Below are 22,378 nucleotides of genomic sequence, written 5' to 3'. Positions count from 1 at the left end.
AATGTCTTGTAACATTAAATGTCGGGTTGGGGATTTAGCTCAGTGGTAGTGTGCTTGCCTAGCAAGCCCAAGGCCCTGGGTTCGGTCCTCAGCTCCAAAAAAAAAAAAAAAGAAAAAAGAAAAGAAAAGAAAAAAAAAACATTAAATGTCAGAGTAGTGTGTCTCAATACTGGCATTTGTAAAGCTAAACTGTTTTATGTGCACTAATCTTTCCTTCATTCTTTCCTAGCCACTGTTCTACTGTAGTTTGGAATTCTTGGGCTTTTTATAATCATGTATTCTTTTCACCTCGCTTTAAAACACATTCAACTCTACCTTCTCTGTCAATCCTTACTGAGATCAGCTACAATGGGTTAGTTGATAAAGGTAGAGAAGGAAAGAGAAATAGCAGTATGTTAAGCAAGAGCAATAATAAACTTGAAAAGTTCTATAGAAAACATTTGATCTCTGAAAAATTTACATGTTATAAAAATATAAAAATTGTGTCATTGATGTCTTTGGATTGCTTCAAGGAAACCATTGGGTATGATGAGTAGTTGTTATAGTCATAATATGCTTCTTCAAAGGAGCGCTAATAGAATTAATGTTAAAATAAGATGCTGTGTTTGCAGGTGTGGGTAACAGTGGCAAAATGCTGTATCTGTAGGTTAGAGCCTTGGCTTAGCCATCTTCTCCTTAAATAATTTCTCCCTTCAGGCGTTTGTGGAACAGTTTGAAAGTTGCAGCTAGCATTCTGAACTTTTTGTCAGTGGTTAGCCACTTCAGTGATTAAATATTTTGTGAGTGTCTGTACATTTTCCTCCCAAATTCTAAATTCATATCCTCCAACAGGCCTGTGTACAGATGAGTGACTCAGAGAATTGGCAGTGGTAGCCTTCATTGAGGATTTTTATTTTGTTTAATATTAATGTTGCTGCGATTATTTATTCTATGTACATTTTGCATTAGGGTTGTTGGCCTAAACTGTAGGTTCTGTGGGAGGGAGTGTGTTTTAAGTGTGTCCATAAATAAACAATGTTTTGCACATCCTATAAATTACTTGTAAGCTTATGAGGGCAGAAGCTACAAATCCTTTTACATTTTGACACGTAATTAAAGTTTTGAAGCAAAGTACATGGACATATGGGGTGGTTAATAGGGTAGTTGTTGACATAAAAGAATTGACTGATGTGTATTTGTGTGCTGAGTATACTGCAAGTGCTGTGTTCCAAGAGTGTTCTTTATCCAGTCCCTGCTTTCCTACAGTGCTGGCAGTAAATGGATTTCTGGTGTAACATGACAATGATTATAATTGCAGTACATAATGAATCAAGGGTTTATTATTAGTCTGTTCAGGAATTCATGGTACTTGCCTTATTAAAATATTACATTCCGTACACCTCCAACGTATGTCCACAAAGTGAAAGGTTCTCACCAAGGAGAAATGTTAGGACATCCCAGGACGGCAGGAGGTCTAATCCCGTAGCAATGTTCACTTTGCAAGCTAACCTAGTGTGTTGTGGCTTTCGCAGTCTCTGTCTTTCACTCACTCACTTTATACAGTCCTTGGACAGTACCACTAGTTTCTGATCCCCTGTACTTTATAGTTTAAAATTATTTTAGACGTGTTTTTTCCCTCCTTGACATTTCTCAAACTCACATCTCATTTGAGATAAACCTCTTGGCTTTCCTTCTTTACTGTAATCACGGCCACTATTCTACCTCCTTTAGATGAACTGGCCCTTTCCCCAAAGGTGATTTCATTTCCCCTACTGAGAAATTGTGTTGAGAGAAAGAAAAAACCTTTACTAAATACTACTTTAAGTCTTTAAAAAAAGACATTGAATATGCTAAGAGGCTTATGGAATAAACTGTGTAATGAATGTTTTCCCAAATACGTTTGCAAATTTGTACATAATATACCACAATCTCACTTCAGCCCTCTTGTGATAGCCAGAATGTTAGTTAGCATTTTAATGGTTTGTACTAAAGAAATCTGTTTTCCTCCAATGAAATGTAGCATTCTTAGCCTATCTAAATGGGTGTTCCTTGGAGTGAACCATTTAAAACATGGTATCTTCTAAATAAGAACTGCTGACTCTACTATTACTTTTATAATTAAATTTTATGGTTTTTATCATTGGTTTAGTCAAAGTAGAAAGATAGGACCTTGGTGTGCTTTAAATTTAGTGTGGTGTCAGTTTACTCTGAAAAATTGTTATTTCTTGAGTGGTAGATTTATTTGTAGTGGTAGGCTTGTTGTAAGCTTGGTGAGGTGGCACCTTTTTATCCCAACGAGACAGAGGCAGGGGGGTTCGAGGAGGCAGAGTAAGTTCAAGGTCAGCTTGGTCTACATAGCAAGTTCCAGGCTAACTAAGGTTATATTATATATTGAGCCCCTCCCAATATACATTTATTGGCATAGATTATTGGAATATGAATAAATTATTACTTGTTTTTATTTTAATACACAGTTAGGATTCTTCATAAGGATGTTATCAGAATTTTTAGTTTGTTGTAGTATTCTAAAAGTAGATTGACAGGATTTATTTTGAAAAGTCTTTGGTTTTAAAGTGAAAAACTTAACAGGTGATGTATGATGGTTAAATACACAGTAATGTTTTGAAATACCTGTATATAACTACACGATTTTGATCCAGGGTATGTAGCATTCAAATAGAATTTAAAGAACATTTGGACTTTGGGTTTGCACAAAACTAAATTTCATTTGAATCTTGCTATATAGCACTAATAGTGCAAACCATGAATTAAGTTATATTTTTGTCCAGTAATAACAACATACTAGGGGTGGGGTGGGGAGAAGATAGGATGTTTATCTATAAGGAGTTCAAAGATACAGCTGGGTATGGTGGTGCAAGTCTTTACTCTCAGCATTCAAGAGTAGAGAAACAGGTAGCTATCTACCTGGGTTACAGGGTAAAACTGTCCCCAGCCCCCAAACATAATCTATGACTTTACTAGAATTGTTTTTGAATAATAATTGCCAGGCATTCAGGTGAATGGTCTCTTAGATAGGGTTGAATATGTCAGTTTTTGCCTGTCCCTATTTTCTCATTGAAATTTACTTTTTATAGACTAAATATATATGAATAGTTTTAAAAAAAAAAGGAAAAAGTCGATTTTCCTCCCTTCTGACTTAAGAATATTAAGGTCTGATTATTCTCAGATTTCTCGTTTTTTCTTAAGCCAAGTTCTGTAAGTGTGAATTTCAGTTATGTCTTCTAAATAAACTGCATGTCAGTGATTGAATTTGCATCCTACGGGCACTATTGAATGCTTTATTTGGCCTCAAAAGTAAGATGGTTTTTTATGTTGACAGTAATAATTTTGCATATTAAGACTGTAATTTAAAATGTTGTTAACTTATTTTCCTTAGACACCAGAGAAGAAACAATCTGAGTCATCCAGGGGAAGAAAGAGAAAAGCAGAAAGTCAGAATGAAAGTAGTCAGGGTAAGCAGACACATCTTTCTTCAGAGACCGTGCATACTTAACAACTCTTTACTCTGATTTTTAACTGGGGTGGTAACTGTTGAATAAATGGCTTTGTGGTTCAGAAGTTTTATATCTAGTATGTATTCTTTGCATTATAATAGCTTAGTACTGTACTTTGCCTAGAAATAAGAGCATGAAACCATAGGCCTTTGTACTGTGGGTCGGCAGCCCATGCTTACTGTTTGGGGGCTTTGACATTTCCGTATTGTTTATTTGGGCTTAGAATCTGGTAGGCATTTCTTTTCCTCCTTTCAGTTTTTCATTCTATCTCACTTTAAGTCTAGCAACCCATCCTCTTTTTTTCATTTAAAAAATTATAGGAATAATTAGATTCTCATTAAAGCACCTGTTTTTTGTTATGCCCATTTTTCATCCTTATATATCTACTTTTTGTGATATAAACTGAAAAGTTATTTTCATTATATTATTCTTAAAAAATTGTGTGTGTGCGTGTGTGCGTGTGTATGCGTGTATGTGTGGTGCTTGTGCATATGTGCTTGCAAATGAGTGTATCTGTTCTTGTGTACACAGACCAGAAAGAGTGTTGTGTATCAGGATTCCTCTGTCACTTTCTGCCTCTTTGAGGTAGGGTCTCTCCTTGAACCTAGGGCCCATTTTTCTTGCTCAGGCTGGAAGCCAGCAAGCCCTAGTAATCCTCCTGCCCCATCCTGCTTGGAGCTGGAGTTACAGGTGTGTTAAGATGCCCAGCTTGTTATGTGGGTGGTGGAATCCTTCAGTTCTGGGGTCTGAACTTTAATCCACATGATCACACACTAAGCACTTTTAACCACTGAGTCAGCGCTGCAGCCTAGAAGACATGATTTCTTATAACAAACTGGTATTATTTAATTTGGGCCCTGGAAAGAGGTACGGTAACCTGGGTTCCTTAGTCAGGTATACATAGGGGCTGCATGTTTTGGAGCCAGTCTTTAGGCTCATGAACTGCCTTACCACTTACATACAGCACTATATGCTGTGTGCTATAGTAGTTGTCTGGGAAACAGAACAATCTGTTCTGGTCTAGAGGCTTTTTTTTTTTTTTTTTTTTTTTTTTTGGTTCTTTTTTTCAGAGCTGGGGACTGAACCCAGAGCCTTGTGCTTCCTAGGCAAGCGCTCTACCACTGAGCTAAATCCCCAACCCCGGTCTAGAGGCTTTTAAAGGTGTGTAGTGACTTTGATCTCACATTATAGTTGCTTCCTTCTGTCTTGGAGTAGGCTCTCCAACCTGTGGTTAGTGGACGTGTAAGTTCATTGTAAAGGTACATCAACTCATTTCAGCAACAGGCTCAGGAAATCTTAAAAGTAAACCCCTACAGAAGGTGGGGCTTCTAAACTGGTTTAGCTAGCTTGTCCTTAAGAACTAGGGGGATGGGGTGCTATTAAGATGGCTCAGTAGCTAAAGGCACTTACCACTGAGCCTGACAATTTAGAGTTCAATCCTTGAGCTAACGTGGCAGAACAAGGGATCTAACATCTGCAAGTTGACCGCTGACCTCCACTTGTACACTGTGCCTGCTACCCATGTACTCCCAGACACTAAATACATTTAATACAAAATGAACCCAGGTCTTTTTTCTATCTGGTCTACCACCCACAGAAATGTCTGACCTTCCGGGTGAGAATGTTTGCCTAAATTGGGATCTCCTCATTTCTTCCTCACTGAACATTTGCTTTAGAGAGGCACTAGCTTATTGTGTTTCCCATCCTGCTTTTCCTTTGACCAGAAGCAACCCCCCCCCCTTCGTTACTTCATGACTATTTTAAGTCATATTTTCACAGCATAACCAGTGATGTATAATAGAAGTACTATTGCTTCTAGGAAATCAGGTCTGTCTCTGAAACTAACAAACAGTGGAGTAACTTCCCTCTTAACAGTAATGGACCTTGGTGGAATGGTTCTTGGTTAAAATTCAATTTCTAATCAGGGAAAGATGAAATGGAAGTGGGGTTATATCCTGAAATTAGATATCACATATATGGGAAAGGATATAGCAGATAAAAATTTATGTTCATTTAGAGGAAAAGAATTAGGGGAAAAGCTTCTAGGTAGGGAACCCTCTGTCTTTAGTCTGGTGGTATCTCTTTACAATTCTCAGGGATGTTAACAGAGACAAAGAGAACATTCCTTTGGGATAAGTCTCTGCAATCTAGTCTGACCTAAATAAATTGATATGAAACTGTTGTTCAAAAAAATTTTGATAGCAATTGTTGTCTCCAAGTCTATATTTTTGTAAAAGAAAAATTCTTAAAAACTAAGAGAGACTGCATTTTAAGACAGAACATGTAAAGAATGGTGTGACCTGTCATATGCCTCCTTATCAATATGGTCTTAAGACTAGTTTTTAAAATGTAGACTGTTAAAACATACATCCTGTTACTTTGCAGCAAATACATTTTAGAAAACATAGTGAGACTCTAAAAGAGAAGAAAAGACAAAGAAAATCAAAACATTTTACAGAATAACATTGATCATAAGCATGTTGTTATATGCCCAGCACTTTAGATTGCAATTGTATCAATGAAAGCTGGTTTTCGTTATTATTCTTAACAAAGTGTGGTTTAGTTTGTCAGATGCAAAGTTGCCATTTGTCTTTAGTTTTGTTTTTTTTTTTTTCTTTTCTGGGATTAATAGGTTATTAAGAAATATTAGTGATGTTTTAAAGACCACATTCCCTTTGCTGAGGGTGCGACCATGTAGCAGAGCTGAAGCCCGTGTTCATCCCTAGCACCCTCCAATGAAAGGCGAGGGGAGTGGGAGAGAAACGGGATACCTAATGCTATTTATTTGATTATTCAGCAATTAGTACTTCCATAAATTGGCATATTTCTATCAAAATGTGATTTAATTAGATTTTAAAAATGTTTTAAAGATTAATACTCATCATTAATGGTTTTATATGCTTTTAATTAAATAAGTTACATTTTAATTTGGCACTTTTCTCTTTTTGATGTAATAAATAGATAATCATGACTGGCCCTTAAATCTATACAATTTTTATTTTTTATATTTTAGGAAAAAGTATTGGGGGGCGTGGCCACAAGATTAGCGACTATTTTGAAGTAAGTTTATTCAGAATTATTTCTAGTTCCTAATCCAGTGTAATTCTTCTGCAAGTTGGAAATCATTTCTCTGAAGAACAATGTCACCTTTTTAGAGTAATGTTAACATTGTGTGATATTTCTTTCCTAGGAACTTGAAAAACTTTCAGAGTACTTATATTCTTGATTAAGAAACCCATATTGTAGGTAAAGTTAGCGATTAGTGTTCTTTTTGCAGATGGAGGAACTAAAGAAGTAAAGTAGCTACCTGGAGTTGGATAACGGTAGAACCTGTGTTCTTACCACTTCCTACCAACACTGAGCCCTATGGATAGAGACTAAATAAAGATAGCGATGCGACTTTTGAAGCCCTCGAAAAAATAGCCATGCTTTTAGTCATTCTTAATCTAGACTGTTTCATTGCTTCTGCATACGTTTGGTTTCCAATTTCTGTGTGAAAATATTGATTGTTTATTAAAACAACAAATATTACTTCTTCAGTAAAAAAAGATGTCTTTACTTTGAAAGAGCAGGATTGGCCGATTAAGACAAGAACTAAGTTCAGACAACCCAAAACATCTCCAAAGCTGCTTGCTTGCTTGCTTGTTTCTTTCTTTCTTTCTTTCTTTCTTTCTTTCTTTCTTTCTTTCTTTCTTTCTCTCTCTTTCTCTCTCTCTCTCTCTCTCTCTCTCTCTCTCTCTCTCTCTCTTTCTCCTACAAATTATCCACTGCCCTTTTAGTTAAGCCACTCAAAGTTAATATCATTAAGAATTTGTGCTCTGGGTAGGAATAAATTCAAATAATCATATTCTCTTGAACGCCTACTATGTGCTTGATGATAAACTAAGCCCTAGATAAAGTGAATAAAGAAAAATTATTGGGTTGCAGGAAGTTGTTTAGTGAACACTAGCCATTTTCCATCTCTGCAGTTCATCTCAAACTTATGTTAAAATTAATAAGTGGTGAAGTGGACAATGCACTGTGCTCCCAGAGGAACCACGTCCCAGTGAGCTGCTTTCTTCTGTTCTCGGCACAGACCCACCAGGCAGACAGAAGTCACTGTGGGGTGCACTGCTGGCTTCTCTGTGCAGTTTAAGGCATAAATTCCATAAGAAAGAATGAGATTTGTAAAGATTGTTTTGTTACATGGAAAAGATTTGTTCTATATAATTATTTTATACAATGCACTGAATATTTGGATATCATAACAGATCTTGTGAATAATGATTCTAAAATAGTTGTGTTTATGAAAATCATATGTAAATATTTAAATTCTTTTGAGATTAGAGACTAGTTTCCTAAAAAAGAAAAATTTATAGAAAAACTGCTAAACTTTGGAGGAAAAAAAAACAAATATGTTCATTTTGGGGGTGATTTTTTTTGTCTTTGAGTAAACTGCAATATAACAAATTATAGTCAGAAGATAAAGTAGGCATCATTTGTTATATGATATAGTCTTAGGTTTTATATAGCTGATCTTGTTTTTGATTTTTCTGGACTCGTTTTAATTACTGATTGATTTTTATCTGAATATATATAATTAGGTCCGGGATGTAGACCATCTGTGTGGGGCCATGGGTTCCCTCCCTTGCACTAGTAATAAAATAAGATATACTTGAATCACTTCCTTCGTGCCAAGTCTGAATAGCAATTGTGCTTTCCCGTTTCTTTTCTCAGTACCAAGGTGGAAATGGCTCCAGTCCCGTAAGAGGCATACCTCCAGCAATCCGTTCTCCGCAAAACTCACACTCTCATTCCACTCCCTCCTCATCTGTAAGCTGTTACTACTCAAGGTTTTAATGCATTGTGTCTGCCTTAGAGGTTCTACATATTGAATAACTTAAAATGTGTTGGTTTTGTTTTGTATATACTTTTATGTAGTTATGTTTATGGTTTAAAAGGGAAATCACTTCAGTGACGTAGTTGAATCTTCTTTAATGATCTGATTCTTCTGGAACTTTTATTTTTGAATATTGGCATTGAGTTGTATGCCTATAATTCCAGCACTTAAAAGAAATGGAAGCAAGAGAATTGGGAATTCAAGATCTAGCCTGGAAAAGTGCCTCAGTGTTTAAGAGAACTCTGGCTGCTCTTCCAAAAGACTCAAGTTCAGTTCCTCACACTCAAAATGATGGCTCATGAACATCTCTAACTCTAGTTCCAGGGCATTTGAAGCACTTTCTGGCCTCCACAGGTACCAGGCATGCATGTGGTACCCAGACATACATGTAGGCAAAACACCCAAACACATAAAATAAATAAAATTTATTAGAGTCATCAACTATAGAGTTGATGTCTGTTCTGAGCTCCTTAACTTTTTTTTAAGTGAGTTTTTAAACCGAAGTTTTCCTGCATTGATTGAATTTAGTGTTACTTTGCTACCAAAAAAAAATCATAGAGTCTGTGGGCTACGATAAACACTATAGCATCTCTCTATATTCAGTTATTACTTTCTGATTTTTAACTTTGTTATTGATTAAATTTCTTAACATGGAAAAATCATGAATCATTTAGAGGAAAATAAAAAAAAAAAGATAGGCTGATCAGTACAACATAGAAAGAAGTTATTAGAATTAGCCTGTAGCATTTTTGTTTCTAACATTTTAAGACACAGTTTTTATATGATTTGTTTTGCATCTTAAGTTTTATTTTTCATTTACTTGGAAGTTGACTATTTAACCAGAAAAATAGTGTTGGCTTTCTGTAATTTGAAGATGGTAAGGAACTTTCTCTGACTTATTCAAGCACCCTTTCATTATATCCTCTTCTACTGATTGTAGACATACTTAGTCAAGTCTTACACATTTTGTTCCTGGGGATACCATACATGGCCATTTAAAGGAAGGCTTAGGACTCAAATTTGAAAGCTAATATAACTTATACAGTGTTGCCTATCCCTGTTTACAGATTTAAACCATAAAATTCATTAATAAATGTGTGATTTTTAGAGTACTTATGACCATGCTTTATTATTCTAGTACTAAAAAGTCTAGACTTTTATGATTTTTGGTTGTTTCTTTCTCCCCAACCTCCAGGGTCTCTGTATGTCTAGCCTGGGACTCACAGAGATCTACCTGCTTCTGCCTCCCAGTTAGTGGAATTAAAAACATGAGCTACCATGCTCAGTGATTTGTTCCTTTAGTAGGATAATCTTTTTAATATTTTTGTTCCAGGCCATACTTTGTTTATAAAGCATTAAGTTTTGTGGGTCTGAGTAGAAGCCTCTTTAGGTCAGGAATGAGTGTTTGTTCACACTGGGTCTCATACAGGAGGTACTCAAGAATTCTTGTTGAATGAATTAATGATGATTAAAAGTCTTTTAAAGGTATTACAAGATAAAATTTTTCAGAAATGTTAAGTAATTGTTGCTGAGTAGAAACTGTTTTTTTTTACCTGAGGTAGAAATTTTACCGTAATTTTCAGGTTCGACCGAATAGTCCTTCTCCTACTGCATTAGCTTTCGGGGACCACCCTGTTGTACAACCAAAGCAGTTATCCTTTAAGATCACTCAAGTAAGTAAGAGTTTTACATTTTGTTATGACTTTTAGGAAAATTCTGACCAATTGTATTAACAAAATGTTTTTGGTTTGTTCTGGATATAATTGTAAAGTAAAATCAAACATAAGAGCTGACTTACTAAACTAAAACATTTGCAGGGCAGGCGGAACTGAAGCATCCATCTTACCACCAGCTTGCCCTTTGTCACACACTTGAGCAAGTGTTTCAGGCACTAAAACAACCAGAGCAGTCAGTGCTGCTCACTGAATGGTTCTGAACCTGCATCCAAGTACACATGTACTTGGTATCTTCATGCAGCTGCTTTATTGGTTATAAGTGAATACTAGTGTCATTTTAGTGTCTATACCATTAGAAAAATCACTTATATCAAGTTACTTAGATATAGTAATGTCATTATTATTACTATTAATAGTCAGTTTTATGAGTTTTGACCATAGATCACATGTTTTTGAAGGTTTTTTGTTTCTGCTTTGCTTTTTAGTGCCGAGGATTGTATTTGGGAATCAGTGCAAGTAGCAGGCAGATGCTCTGGCACTAAACAGTCACCTAGTTAATACCACAGTCCGTCCGTCCATCCTCCGTGTGCCAGTTTCTAGTTAATGTTTTTTTAGACTTGGATTGGAGACTTGATCTGTGATGACACCTTGGCTCCCAACAGTGTATTTTTTTTTTTTTTTTTAGTCTTTCTGGGTTCAAGCTGTTGTGTGTGAGCTGGGTGTGGTGACACATGCTTTTAATCCCAGCACTCTGGAGGCAGAGGCAGGCAGATCGATAAGTTCAAGGTCAGCATGATCAAAACTTATCTATCACATAAATAGAAATAGTTTTTACGGGGCTGGAGCGATGGCTCAGAGGTTAAGAGCACTGACTGCTCTTCCAGAGGTCCTGAGTTCAATTCCCAGCAACCACATGGTGACTCACAACCATCTGTAATGGGATCTGAAACCTTCTTCTGGTGTGTCTGAAGACAGCTACAGTGTATTCACTCTACCGTGTACTCACATACGTAAAATAAAATAAAAATCTTTAAAGAAAAAAAAGTAGTTTTTACTTGTCAGTTATAAACAGTTTAAAAACTGGTTTTACAAAGCTAAGGATAATACTCCACAATGTACAGTGCAGACATTTGTGTATGAGCTTTAATAAATCGTATACAAGGTTTTCAGCATTAACACTTCAGACTCTTAAAACTACACTAAGGTGTCTGGGAATGTCTTTTTATATACCACAAACTATTGTTCCTGGCTGTTTGAAATTGGTAAAATCTGCCTTAATGTATGTATAATGTATATAGTAGAGATAATTAAAAAATCTTTATTTCATTTAGACTGATCTTACAATGCTGAAATTGGCAGCATTAGAAAGTACTAAAAATCAGGACCTGGAAAAGAAGGAAGGTCGGATAGATGATTTGCTCAGGGTGAGTAATATCTCATGGGGAATTGTGGGACTTAATTTGGCAGCAGTTAGACTATTGAGAAAATACTAAATATGACAGAATGTTCTGTGTTTAAAAACAATAAGCGTTGTCTAATTCTTGTATGTGATTGAAAATCCACTTTAGGGGCTTGGGATGGCCCAGCTGTTAGCCTTTGCAAACACGCACACACCTATATACAGGTATACACACTCCTAATTAAAATAAAAGACAGGTGTTGAAAATATCCACTTAAAGTTAGAATAATTGATTAGCTGTCTGAGAAATCGTTGAAGAAGTAGTAGTAGGTTTACAGTTTTTTATTTGATCATCTACTCCCAGTTATATAACCCATTTCCTGTTAGCTTATTGTTCTCTGCCTGACATCAGATACCATTAAGGATGGACTTACTATGGGATGAAATCCTGTAGGATTTTTAATGGATGCTTTATTTTTTAAATAAACTCAGGATTGGCAAGATTGCGCAGTGGTTAAGTAAGCTTGCTGCTTTTGTGCAGTATCCTGGTGGCTTTCGACCGTCTGTAGCATCAGTTACAGGGCATTTGAAGTGCTCTTCTGGCCTATTTGGCCACTTCATACATGTGGTACACAGATATATATGCCACAAAGGCACTCATATACACATAAAGTACATCTGGAAATATGTAAATAAATAAATCTAAGCTATTTGCCAAAGGCTTAGCAGATAAAGGTGTTTGCTGTGCAATCCTGGAGACCTACGTTGGATCTCCAGAACCTACATAAAGGTAGGAGGGAACTGACTTCACAAAGTTGCAGCTTGCACACAGATACCATGGCATACACATTCACATCCTCAGACATACATACATCATGCACATACACAATACATTTTAAAACATACCCAATAGTATACTTAGAATGTGAGTGAGGCCCAAAGCAGGATTTCTTTTCCCTTGCATGTCATTAGGGTCATCTGATAGAAGTACTGGTTTTGAATTCTCCCCTGTGGAGTTCTGTTTACATTGATGTGATATAGCTTGGATGTTGATAATTTTAAAGCTTCTACTAACCATTGCAATTCATCCCGCATTGAGAACCACTAGCACCACAGCTTAATAATCAACACCTGTGATGCCATTGTAACCTTGGGACACTACTCTGTCACATCCCTTACTGCAAACCACTCGGCATCAGTGACATACGAATTTATCATTTTGTTTCCTTAATAGGTGTGCGTGTGTGTGTGTGTGTGTGTGTGTGTGTCTGTCTGTGTCTGTGTCTGTGTCTGTGTATCTGTCTCTGTGTGTGTGTGTGCTCATGTGCTTATTGGTGCTGGTGATCAAACCCAGGGCTGCCCATATGCTAGACAAGTGCTAATGGGCTGTACCCTTAGCCATCTTTCTCGTTGTATTAGACTGGATGTTCCTAAATTTTCAGTTTTTAGACTTTTTTTTTTTAAATGTTGGCTTCTTTCCCCTTTGTGAGATCTCTTTTCATTACATCACACTGTCTTCTTTTGATGATTGTTTTTATGTATTAATTATCTATTTATAGTTTATGCTTTGTATATACTAAATTATTAATCAAAGATACCAAAAGAGCTGATTGTAAGAGCCTAAAGAAAATGAGGCCCTGGCTCTCTTGCTCTTGCCTTCCTGCCTCCACTCTGTCTCCTCTCCTCTACCTTCTCTCTCCAGAGCTCATGGCCGGGTCCCTACTTCCCCTTCCCTATGCTCTGAATAAACTCTATTCTATATTAAAGAAAGAAAAAAAAGGAGAATGAGGCCCTGAATTTGACATAGAATAAGGAGGGATATGTGGGAGAGTGGAGGAAGGAAAGGGAAGGGGGAAATGCAATTATAAATCTAAAGAATTAAAAAAAGAGCAAAAAAGCTTTTTTGATCTTGTACAATTTCATGATCTCACTAGAATTGATTTGTAGCAAAGTGTGGGATAGGGGTTCATTTTAATTTCTTCTTATAATCAGTTATCCAGTTGAATTAAAAATTCATTTTTATACTTAAGGCTTCACCATTAAATCTTATTTCCATATACGGTCCCCCCGCTTCTCTCCCATGTCTGTGTTCTGTTGTATATTACTGAATCAGTCCTGAAACACTATTTTAGCATTTTGCAGTTATCTTTGTTAGTGACACAGTATAAACAGCAGTACTTCACATGAGATGGAAGTGTATTTTAAGAAAGAACAGAAGTGGCAGCAACCTAGATATAATTGCCTCACAGTTTGTCGAGACCTTGGTTCCTTTCTTCAGTGCATGGCTTCCATCCTGGAGGTCACCTTTGGGTCCAAAATAAAAATAGTGACAGTCACAGTGTCTGTATTCTAAGCAGAGACCAGGGAAAAGAATCACAAAAGGTAGAATTCTGTGTATATCCTTCTTGAATATTCTACTGAATTTTCTTAAATTTCTTTGTAAGAGAAGCTGGGAACTATTCTTTTGGCTAGGTACATATCTAGAAGTAAGCATTTTTTCATTTTATGCAAGAAGAGAATTAGAATGATTGTAATTACAATGGCTCTATATTGAATCTTACGGTACACATGGTACCTGCCCATAAACACAGCACACGGGGGCAGGAGGAGAACAACAGGATCATAAGCTTAAAACTAGTCTGAGCTATACTACACACACACACACACACACACACACACACACACACACACACACACACACACACACACACACACACACACACACGGAGAGCGAGAGGGAGCACACCCTGATGGTGCAGTTGAATAAGTACCCTTTGTTTTGGCTGTCTGGAATCCTAATGAAATTTTGAGGTTAGTTGTTCAAGTTAGACATCAGTACTGATTCTCAAACCAGGTTGAGGCTTCATTTGAACTGTTTAAAAGTGAGGATCTGTCTGCTAATCTTGTTGCTTTTGACATATTAGGTTAGCGGTTACTTTCTCCCAACATTTTAAAAGTATTACACAGTTTGGTTTCTGCATGATTGGATTAGCATGGTTTCTGCATGATTGGATTGGTCTTAGCTCTTAGTGGTAGTAGCAGCAGCATTGATGGAGAAAGGGAAATTCATAGGCTTTCCTTCAGACCTAATTCAGAATATTTGGGGAGTGGGGTATCTCAGTAGGTCACAGAAATAATTCTCTCCCTGTAGAGGTAGGCTAGTCCACCTAGAGTTAGAGAGACGTCTCCTCTTTGAGTGTATAGCTACCTGCAGAGTGAACAGAATCACTCCCTGTTCAAGGGAGGGTGGTGAGAGGAGTTAACTGGGTCAGCAGATGACAATGTTGTCTGTTCATTTAGTAGAGACAGTGTCTTATGAAGGTCTGGTAGTGTGAAAGAAGAAATCCACATTTCCTCTGAAATGTGTTACACATATGATATATAGCACACTTAACATTTAGCTGAGGTAGATTATACTTCCTCCATTTATAAATAAGGGAACTGAATTTAGATCCAGATTATATAGCCAAAAATTTATACCTTGGAATATATACATAAATATCCAGAATGTGTATATAAGTTTTCTGTACCTTCTACAATGCAGTTAATGTTTGGTAGTAAGTAGACTTTTAGTATTTATCTTATTTACTTAACTTTATTCAAAACAATCACTAAGATTTTCATACACACTGATTCTAAACCTTTCGTTTTCTACTTATGTAGGCCAACTGTGATCTCAGGCGGCAAATAGATGATCAACAGAAATTACTTGAAAAATACAAAGAACGATTAAATAAGTGCATATCTATGAGCAAGAAACTGCTTATTGAAAAGGTGAGTTATTACTAAATTTTCTTTTCCCTCAATATCTTGCTTTTCTTGGCATGCTTTTAAAATTTGAATGAATAACCTGGTGCTGATGACTCATGCCTTTGATCTCAGCACTGGGGAGGCAGAGACAGATGAATCTCTTGAGTTCAATGCCAGTCTGGTCTACAGAGTAAATTCCAGGGCAGCCAGGGCTATACAGAGAGACCGTGTCTCATAAATGAATGAACGAATTAATGAATGAATGGCTGGATTGATGGAAATTTTTGAATGAATATGATTGATGATTTTTTTTTCTCATTTTCAGAGTACACAAGAAAAATTGTCAAGCAGAGAGAAGAGTATGCAAGATCGGTTGCGCCTTGGGCACTTTACAACAGTTAGACATGGCGCTTCTTTTACAGAACAATGGACAGATGGTTTTGCATTTCAAAATCTTGTGAAGTTAGTAATGTTTGCATTTTTTAAAATTTGTGTGTGTGTGCGTGTGTGCGTGTGTGTGTGTGTGTGTGTGTGTGCGCGCGCGCGTGCGTGCTCAGAGGAATCAGACCTGAAGCACCCGGCAACTCTGACATCAGATGTGGGTGCTAGTCCTTTGGAAGAGTAATACATGTTCTTAAACCCAGGTCCTCCTCTCCAGTCTCATTGTTGCACTTTTTTAAATTAGTAGTTTGGATTTTCATTAAAAGGATTATAAATTTGAAATTAGGTTTTCAATATCTACTTACTGTTTGAATTCCTAAAACTTAGCACATAGGAAAGGAATAGCCAAATGAATAACACAGCTCCAGTATTTAACTGAATTCTCACATAATTAGCACTCACCTGAGGAGCACAGTGTACTCTGCTGTCTGTCTGTCTGTTTGTCTATTTTTAAAATAAAGAGCTTTTTAAATACTTTGTGCGTATAGGCCAGAGGTCAACATCAGGTGTCTTCCGTAGGTGCTCTTCACCTTGTATTTGGAGTTAGGGACGCTCACTGGAACTTGTTTCTCACCAGCAAGCCCTTCAACACTGAGTAAGCTTGCTCCACCATCATTTTTTTCTAAACTTGACTTAGAATATTCTAGAAGATAAAAACTGATTCCCTAACTTTTTGTGGTGGTGTTATGTGTGTATTGACTGGAAAGAGTGTGCCCCGTCTCCTAGAATTTATCTTTAGTGGGCCTTGCTGTGTTGCTCAAGTTGGTCTTGAATTCCGGGACTTAACTGGTCTTCCTGTCTCTGTCTTCTGCTTCCTGGGACTGGAGGCACATGCCTACGTGTGTACCCTTTTACTTTTGTCTTTTTCTCCATTCCTTAACTGTTAAAATCAGCAGGACCTGACTTCTATGCCTAAGGAAAAGAATCTTTCTCTTGCCTCAGACACAGTAATAACTCACACATTCAAGATGGAAACTTGAGATAAAATATTGAGTGCCAAAGTAGAGAGCAGGAAATAGATTTGAGATGAAAACCACAGTTTTTAATATTTTGCGATCAAGAATCTCTGCTACTAAAGTCGGCCATGACTGTCCTACAGTAATGTACATAGTCTAGAGTATTGGGGACTAGAGAGGTGCCTCAGGGTTAAGAGCACTGGGTAAACTTCCAGAGGACCAGGTACAGTTCCCAGCACCTACGAGGCAGATGACAGTCATCTTTCATTCCAGTCCCAGGGCATCCAGTGTTTCCTCTTTGTCCTCAGTAGGCATCAGTGATACATTTGGTACACAGACACATATGTAGGCAGAACACATAAAATAAAAATAAAATATTATTAGCTATGATAGTAGCTATGTTTCTCTTAAAAGAACAAAGTTATTTGAATATCCTATCACTGATGAGAACTGATTGAGGACTTACTGTATGTTGTCACATGATGTTTACGTTCATTGTTATAACCCAGATTGGTTAGAAAAGGAGAAAAGAAATGAATAAATGAAGAGTTAGTAATGTTAAAGAATAATCTCTGAACCAGATTGTGATCTCTGAATAACAGATATATGTTGTATCTTGGTCCCATTTTTTATTTGCCTTTAGACTGTTTATTTGTACTTCGATCCTCTTTTTTACAAACACATTTTTAAAGATTGTATGTATGTATGTATGTATGTATGTATGTATGTATGTATGTATGTATGTGGGTGAGTGCTCCATCTGCATGTACACCCGCACATCAGAAGAGGGCATCAGATCCCATTACAGATGGTGGCTATAAGCTATCATGTGGTTGCTGAGGATTGAACTCAGGACCTCTGGAATAGCAGTCAGTGCTCTTCATCACTGAACCATCTCTCTAGCCCCTTTAGAATATGTCTTATTAGGGTTTTATTGCTGTGAACAGACACCATGACCAAGGCAAGTCTTATAAAGGACAACATTTAATTGGGGCTGGCTTACAGGTTCAGAGGTTCAGTCCATTATCATCAAGGTGGGAACATGACAGCATCCAGGCAGGCATGGTGCAGGAGGAGCTGAGTTCTACATCTTCATCTGAAGGCTGCTAGTGGAAGGCTGACCTTCAGGCAGCTAGGATGAGGGTCTTCAGCTCATGCCCATCCTGACACACCTATTCCAACAAGGCTATACCTCCTAATAGTGCCACTCCCTGGGCCACGCATATGCAAGCCATCACAGAATACCTTGACAATTTATTTTTTGATTGTTTTTGTGGGATTCTGGAGATCTGACCAAAGGCTCACAGATCCTGGACAAGTGCTGCACGACCATGTTACACACCCTGGCCCTCTGTTGACTTTCATTAAGTAAGAGCACGTTAGATTACTCCTACATCCATATGGAAAGAGTTAACATCTCATTCTTTCTTTGCTGTTTTTGAGATTTTTCTATCTTGGTTCTCATTTCTTTCACTCTTGTCTTAGTTCTGCTCCCTCACAAAGGCCATAGAGAAGAGGAACGAATCCTTCAGCCACAAAGTCAGAGTTCTGGGGTCCCTGTTTGAAGGGTAAAACATTGTTTGCTCTAAATCTCAGTAGTATGACCCTGTAGAGCTGTAAGATTTTCTGTCTTGACATGATAGGATACTTAAGAGGAACTACCAGAATAAACTGAATGTATTTAGGATGGGGAAGGTGGGCGCAGTTCCTTTGTTGGCTATTGGGGTTGCTCATCAGGTAAAGACACTTGCACCAAGCCTGATGAACTGAGCTATATCCCTGGGACCTAGTCTTCTGACCGCCACATCTGCACTGTACACAACCCCAACTTTAATGCAAGTTTTGCTCTGTAGCCTAAGCTTTTTCTCTCCACCCCCCATACACACACACACTCAGTTACAGGTCTACAACCAACCTATAATTGTGTAATAGACATAATAGCCACTAGTTTTAGAATCTCAACTCTTTGGAAAATTGTTTTAGATATTTCAATGGGAAGTGCTATTAAATTTGTATTTATTAATGTAACAGGTAAATTTTTCAAGTTTTTCTTTTTTTTTTACATTAAGTCATCTTTTATTTCAAAATAATTTTAAGAAAGTAACACTTCATATTAAAATTTCACTTGCCTTTTATAACGTTGAATGATAAAATATATATTTAAAGTCTATCTCAAACTTTCAGTTTGAGATATGTGGGGCTTGGGTTTTGCTTTGTTTTGTTTTTAGTTCATTTATTTAACAGAATCTTAGTGTATATACTAGTATATTTTGATCACCGTGCTAGATAGTAAGAATAAAACAGAGTGTGTGTGTGTGTGTGTGTGTGTGTGTGTGTGTGTGCATGCGCACGCGTGCTGTGTGTACACATATGTATACTGCCTAGTTTTATGAAAAGATTAGCTAACCAAACTCATTCTGATGAAGTTTTATAGGAACAGTATTTTTTAGTAAGGATAGGATACTATGAAATTCTACATAGTCACATACATAGGATTTAAAGATTTAAAGATTGCAGGAAGTGAGACCTGTAGGATGTTTTGTTTCACCAGAGACAGACCCATGGGGCCAGAGAGGTGGTTCTACTGTTGAGAACACGTGACACTCTTCCAAAGGACCTAAAGCCCAAGTTTGCTTTCCAGCATGTAGGTAGGGGCTCACAACTTTTTGTAGCTCCAATTCTAGGTGAACTGATAGCTTCATCTGGCCTCTAGAGGCAACAGACACTTTGTGATGCATGTGAATCCATAGGTACACACAGGCAACACACTCAGTTGGTTGTGTTGGCGCACACCTTAAATCCCAGCATTCAGAGGCAGAAGCAGGTAGATGACTGAGTTCCAGGGCAGTCAAGGCTACATGGTAAGGTCTTGTCAAAGAAGAAATGGACAAACAACTTACATACACAAAGCAATTAAGTATATATTTAAAATTTTTAAAAAGAGTGGGACCAACAGAATAAAGATTTATATTATGCGATCTTTTCGATGTATTAATTGTGGAAAATAATGGGATATTAATGTGGCTTCGTTTGTTCATTTTTACACAGGCAACAAGAGTGGGTGAATCAACAAAGGGAAGATATTGAACGGCAAAGAAAACTTCTAGCCAAACGCAAACCTCCCACAGCTAATAATTCTCAGGCACCTGCAACCAATTCTGAACCAAAACAAAGAAAAAACAAGGCAGTCAACGGAGCAGAAAATGATCCCTTTGTTAGACCAAATTTACCACAACTGTAAGCTTCTTTTAAATTTTTCACTTACATTGTTAGTAGTGAGCAAGAAGCTAATGATAATGTTACTCATAATTAATATTGCAAAAACAAAATAATTGTAGCCAGAAAAGATGTTAACTGGAAATTTATCTCTGACATAAATTTCCAAACCTGAATTTTTCAGTGGAGAGTGGGATTTACCTCTCTTGTATATCTGAGTCCGTTGGCTTTACCAGTCTAGTGCTCAGGGCACCTCTTAAGGTGGTGGGGTTCATTTTCTGAATGTGTAAGTGCAGCTCACAGGTAGTTTCAGACATTTGTTCCTTTTCTGTTCTGTTTTCTAAATTTTCTATATCAATTGCTCTTTGTAATTCAAAGAGCAAAGGTGGTTAATAATAGTTACATGTTTATAGATTTGGGAAGTTGTACAAGAGTTTATGTGAGTGAAGCTGTAGACACGTTTCTGTCTCCTATTGAAAAAAGATACACTGACCCTCACTCCTGCCATGTCAGGGACTCTTAAAGCAGTGAGTGAAAAGCACAGCTCTCGTTACACTACAAACTCGCCAGCTCCATTTGGCCCTCCACACACATGCGGTCAGGGCCTGTGTCTTCTGTACTGACTGTACCCCATTCTCTACATATTATCCATTACTTTGTTTTTCCTTTCTCTCTCCTCGGTTCCATTTTTATCCAGTCCTTTGCTTTCCTCTTTATCTCCCTGTTTTGCCAGGGTGATCTTTGATTTCTGGACTCAAGCAGTCCTGCCTCAGGCTTCCAAAAATCTGACAGTACATGAAAAGACCAACATGGCCACTTCTTCAAAATCTATCTCAAAATCACTTCTTCAAGTCATTCCTAATTTTGTTCTAATTCCAGTTAGAACACCCAACTATTGGTTTAAAAAGCACTAAGGTTCTATATTTAGCAACACAGTAGCTATCTTTAAAGTGTTGGGTTTTAACTCTACCCCTAATGATACCTAGTCCTACCCTGGTCCCTTAGCGCTTCTCTGTAGACACCTGGACCTTTAGTTCTGTAGCAGTATTTTATACTTCTTCACATAACAGTCTTTAACCTCTTGATTTAAATTTAATCCTTGATTTTACTCATTTGGCTTCTGTTGAGTGCTGTGGAAGTGAAAATTGTTAACTCTTTGGTTGTTTCTAGTATCTGTAAAAACAATGATTTCTATGTGTTGTTTTATGCCTTAGACCATTCCAGAATTCTTTTTTTTTTTTTGGTTCTTTTTTTTCGGAGCTGGGGACCGAACCCAGGGCCTTGCGCTTCCTAGGCAAGCGCTCTATCACTGAGCTAAACCCCCAACCCCCAGAATTTTTTTTAATGGTTTTAATCTTGTGCTTTTCTTTAGGATTTTTTTTAACATAAAGTTATATTATCTATGAAGATACTTTTATTCTTTTTGTACAGTTAGGATACATTTTTCTGCTTTTATTTTCAGTGTAGTTCTGAGGAGGAAGGGGAGTGAAAGCTGCACCCTTGTCCTCTTCCTGATTGTAGAGAGAAATTTTTCTTTTCACGTTAAGAAGTTTTCCTTGTAATACTTGTTTGGGGCTTCTGGTTATATTGAGTAGAACTTTCTGGAACTGCAGTAGTCTGATGAGTGGTGCTGTGTGCCACTCAAGAGTCCGATATTATAACTGTGTTTGTGATCAGTGACTGGGATGCTTTAGGTTTGTCTTCCTGCGTAAACAGCGTCTTTAGATCATTGAATGTCGAGTATATTTAGACTAGCCTGAAAGCTAGTTCTATTCTTTCTGCTATGTCATTCCAATACTCTTCAGCTATTGTTAAATGCTTTTTAATCTCAGCACCTAGGAGGCAGAGGCCAGTGGTCTCTGAGACCAGCCTGGCTTATTAGGACTGTACAGTGGCCCCTGGGCTAAAACAAAGCAAGGATTCTCACTTTTGACATGACAGGAGACCTCACTGTGGAAGGCGATTGTTTACTTTCAAATCTACAGAAACCTACTGATAGCTTTACTTTGGAGCCTCAGGAGATAAACACAGATCTGTAATGGGAGCTATCTATTATCTATTGTAACAGGTGTGACTTATGGGGAGAAATGAGCTATGTGTTTCTATTAATGTGTGTATAAAAGATTTTATCTTAAGTAATAGGACAAATTAACTAGCTTAACAGGGTATATTTTTTAATCATCTTAAAGCACATAATAAGAACAATTGGTACTTACAGCTGTTTTGTTAACGTTGTCTGCTTACCTCTGTTATTCTGAGTTGAAGAGACCAGTCTCCTTGATCTAAATACATATATTTCCTTCTCTTTTAAAGATACATTTTTCTTTATGTGACTCTGTCACATGTGTGCAGGTGCTGACAAAAGTCAGAATATTGGTGCTAGAGCCGCTCATTGCGGTGTTGGGAACTGAACTCGGGTGTTCTAGAAGAGCAGTAAATATTCTCCCTATCACTGAGCTGTCTCTACAGCCCCATAGACTTCTTTAAAAACGTATTTCATTAATGCACATGGATAGTAGGAAATCTAAAAAGCTACTATGTGTTGGATGCTTCTTTTGGCAATATTA

At 37.2% G+C, this 22,378-nt stretch overlaps 1 protein-coding gene across 8 annotated transcripts in view; it reads left to right on the top strand.

The window, feature by feature from the left end:
- The window catches only part of Tlk1 (tousled-like kinase 1), a 106,944-nt gene that overhangs the window by 57,747 nt on the left and 26,819 nt on the right, over positions 1 to 22,378 (top strand). For 7 of the 8 annotated variants that reach the window (XR_005501858.2, NM_001395018.1, NM_001395019.1 and 4 more), the window contains 8 exons: positions 3,377 to 3,452; positions 6,508 to 6,554; positions 8,211 to 8,306; positions 9,957 to 10,046; positions 11,381 to 11,473; positions 15,112 to 15,222; positions 15,524 to 15,660; positions 19,644 to 19,832. Coding sequence is in view for 7 of the 8 variants with exons in the window: in NM_001395018.1 (NP_001381947.1) it covers positions 3,377 to 3,452; positions 6,508 to 6,554; positions 8,211 to 8,306; positions 9,957 to 10,046; positions 11,381 to 11,473; positions 15,112 to 15,222; positions 15,524 to 15,660; positions 19,644 to 19,832 (839 nt within the window). In the remaining variant the exon portion in view is untranslated. Of the gene's footprint in view, positions 1 to 3,376; positions 3,453 to 6,507; positions 6,555 to 8,210; positions 8,307 to 9,956; positions 10,047 to 10,757; positions 10,836 to 11,380; positions 11,474 to 15,111; positions 15,223 to 15,523; positions 15,661 to 19,643; positions 19,833 to 22,378 lie in introns of those variants that run through there. The other variant, XM_039104856.2, reaches the window with a different exon arrangement.

This window comes from Rattus norvegicus, chromosome 3, assembly GCF_036323735.1.
Source record: "Rattus norvegicus strain BN/NHsdMcwi chromosome 3, GRCr8, whole genome shotgun sequence".
In the NCBI taxonomy this organism is placed as follows: domain Eukaryota; kingdom Metazoa; phylum Chordata; class Mammalia; order Rodentia; family Muridae; genus Rattus; species Rattus norvegicus.
The sequence above is the reverse complement of the archived record's forward strand: the minus strand, read 5'-3'. Positions and strand labels throughout refer to the sequence as shown.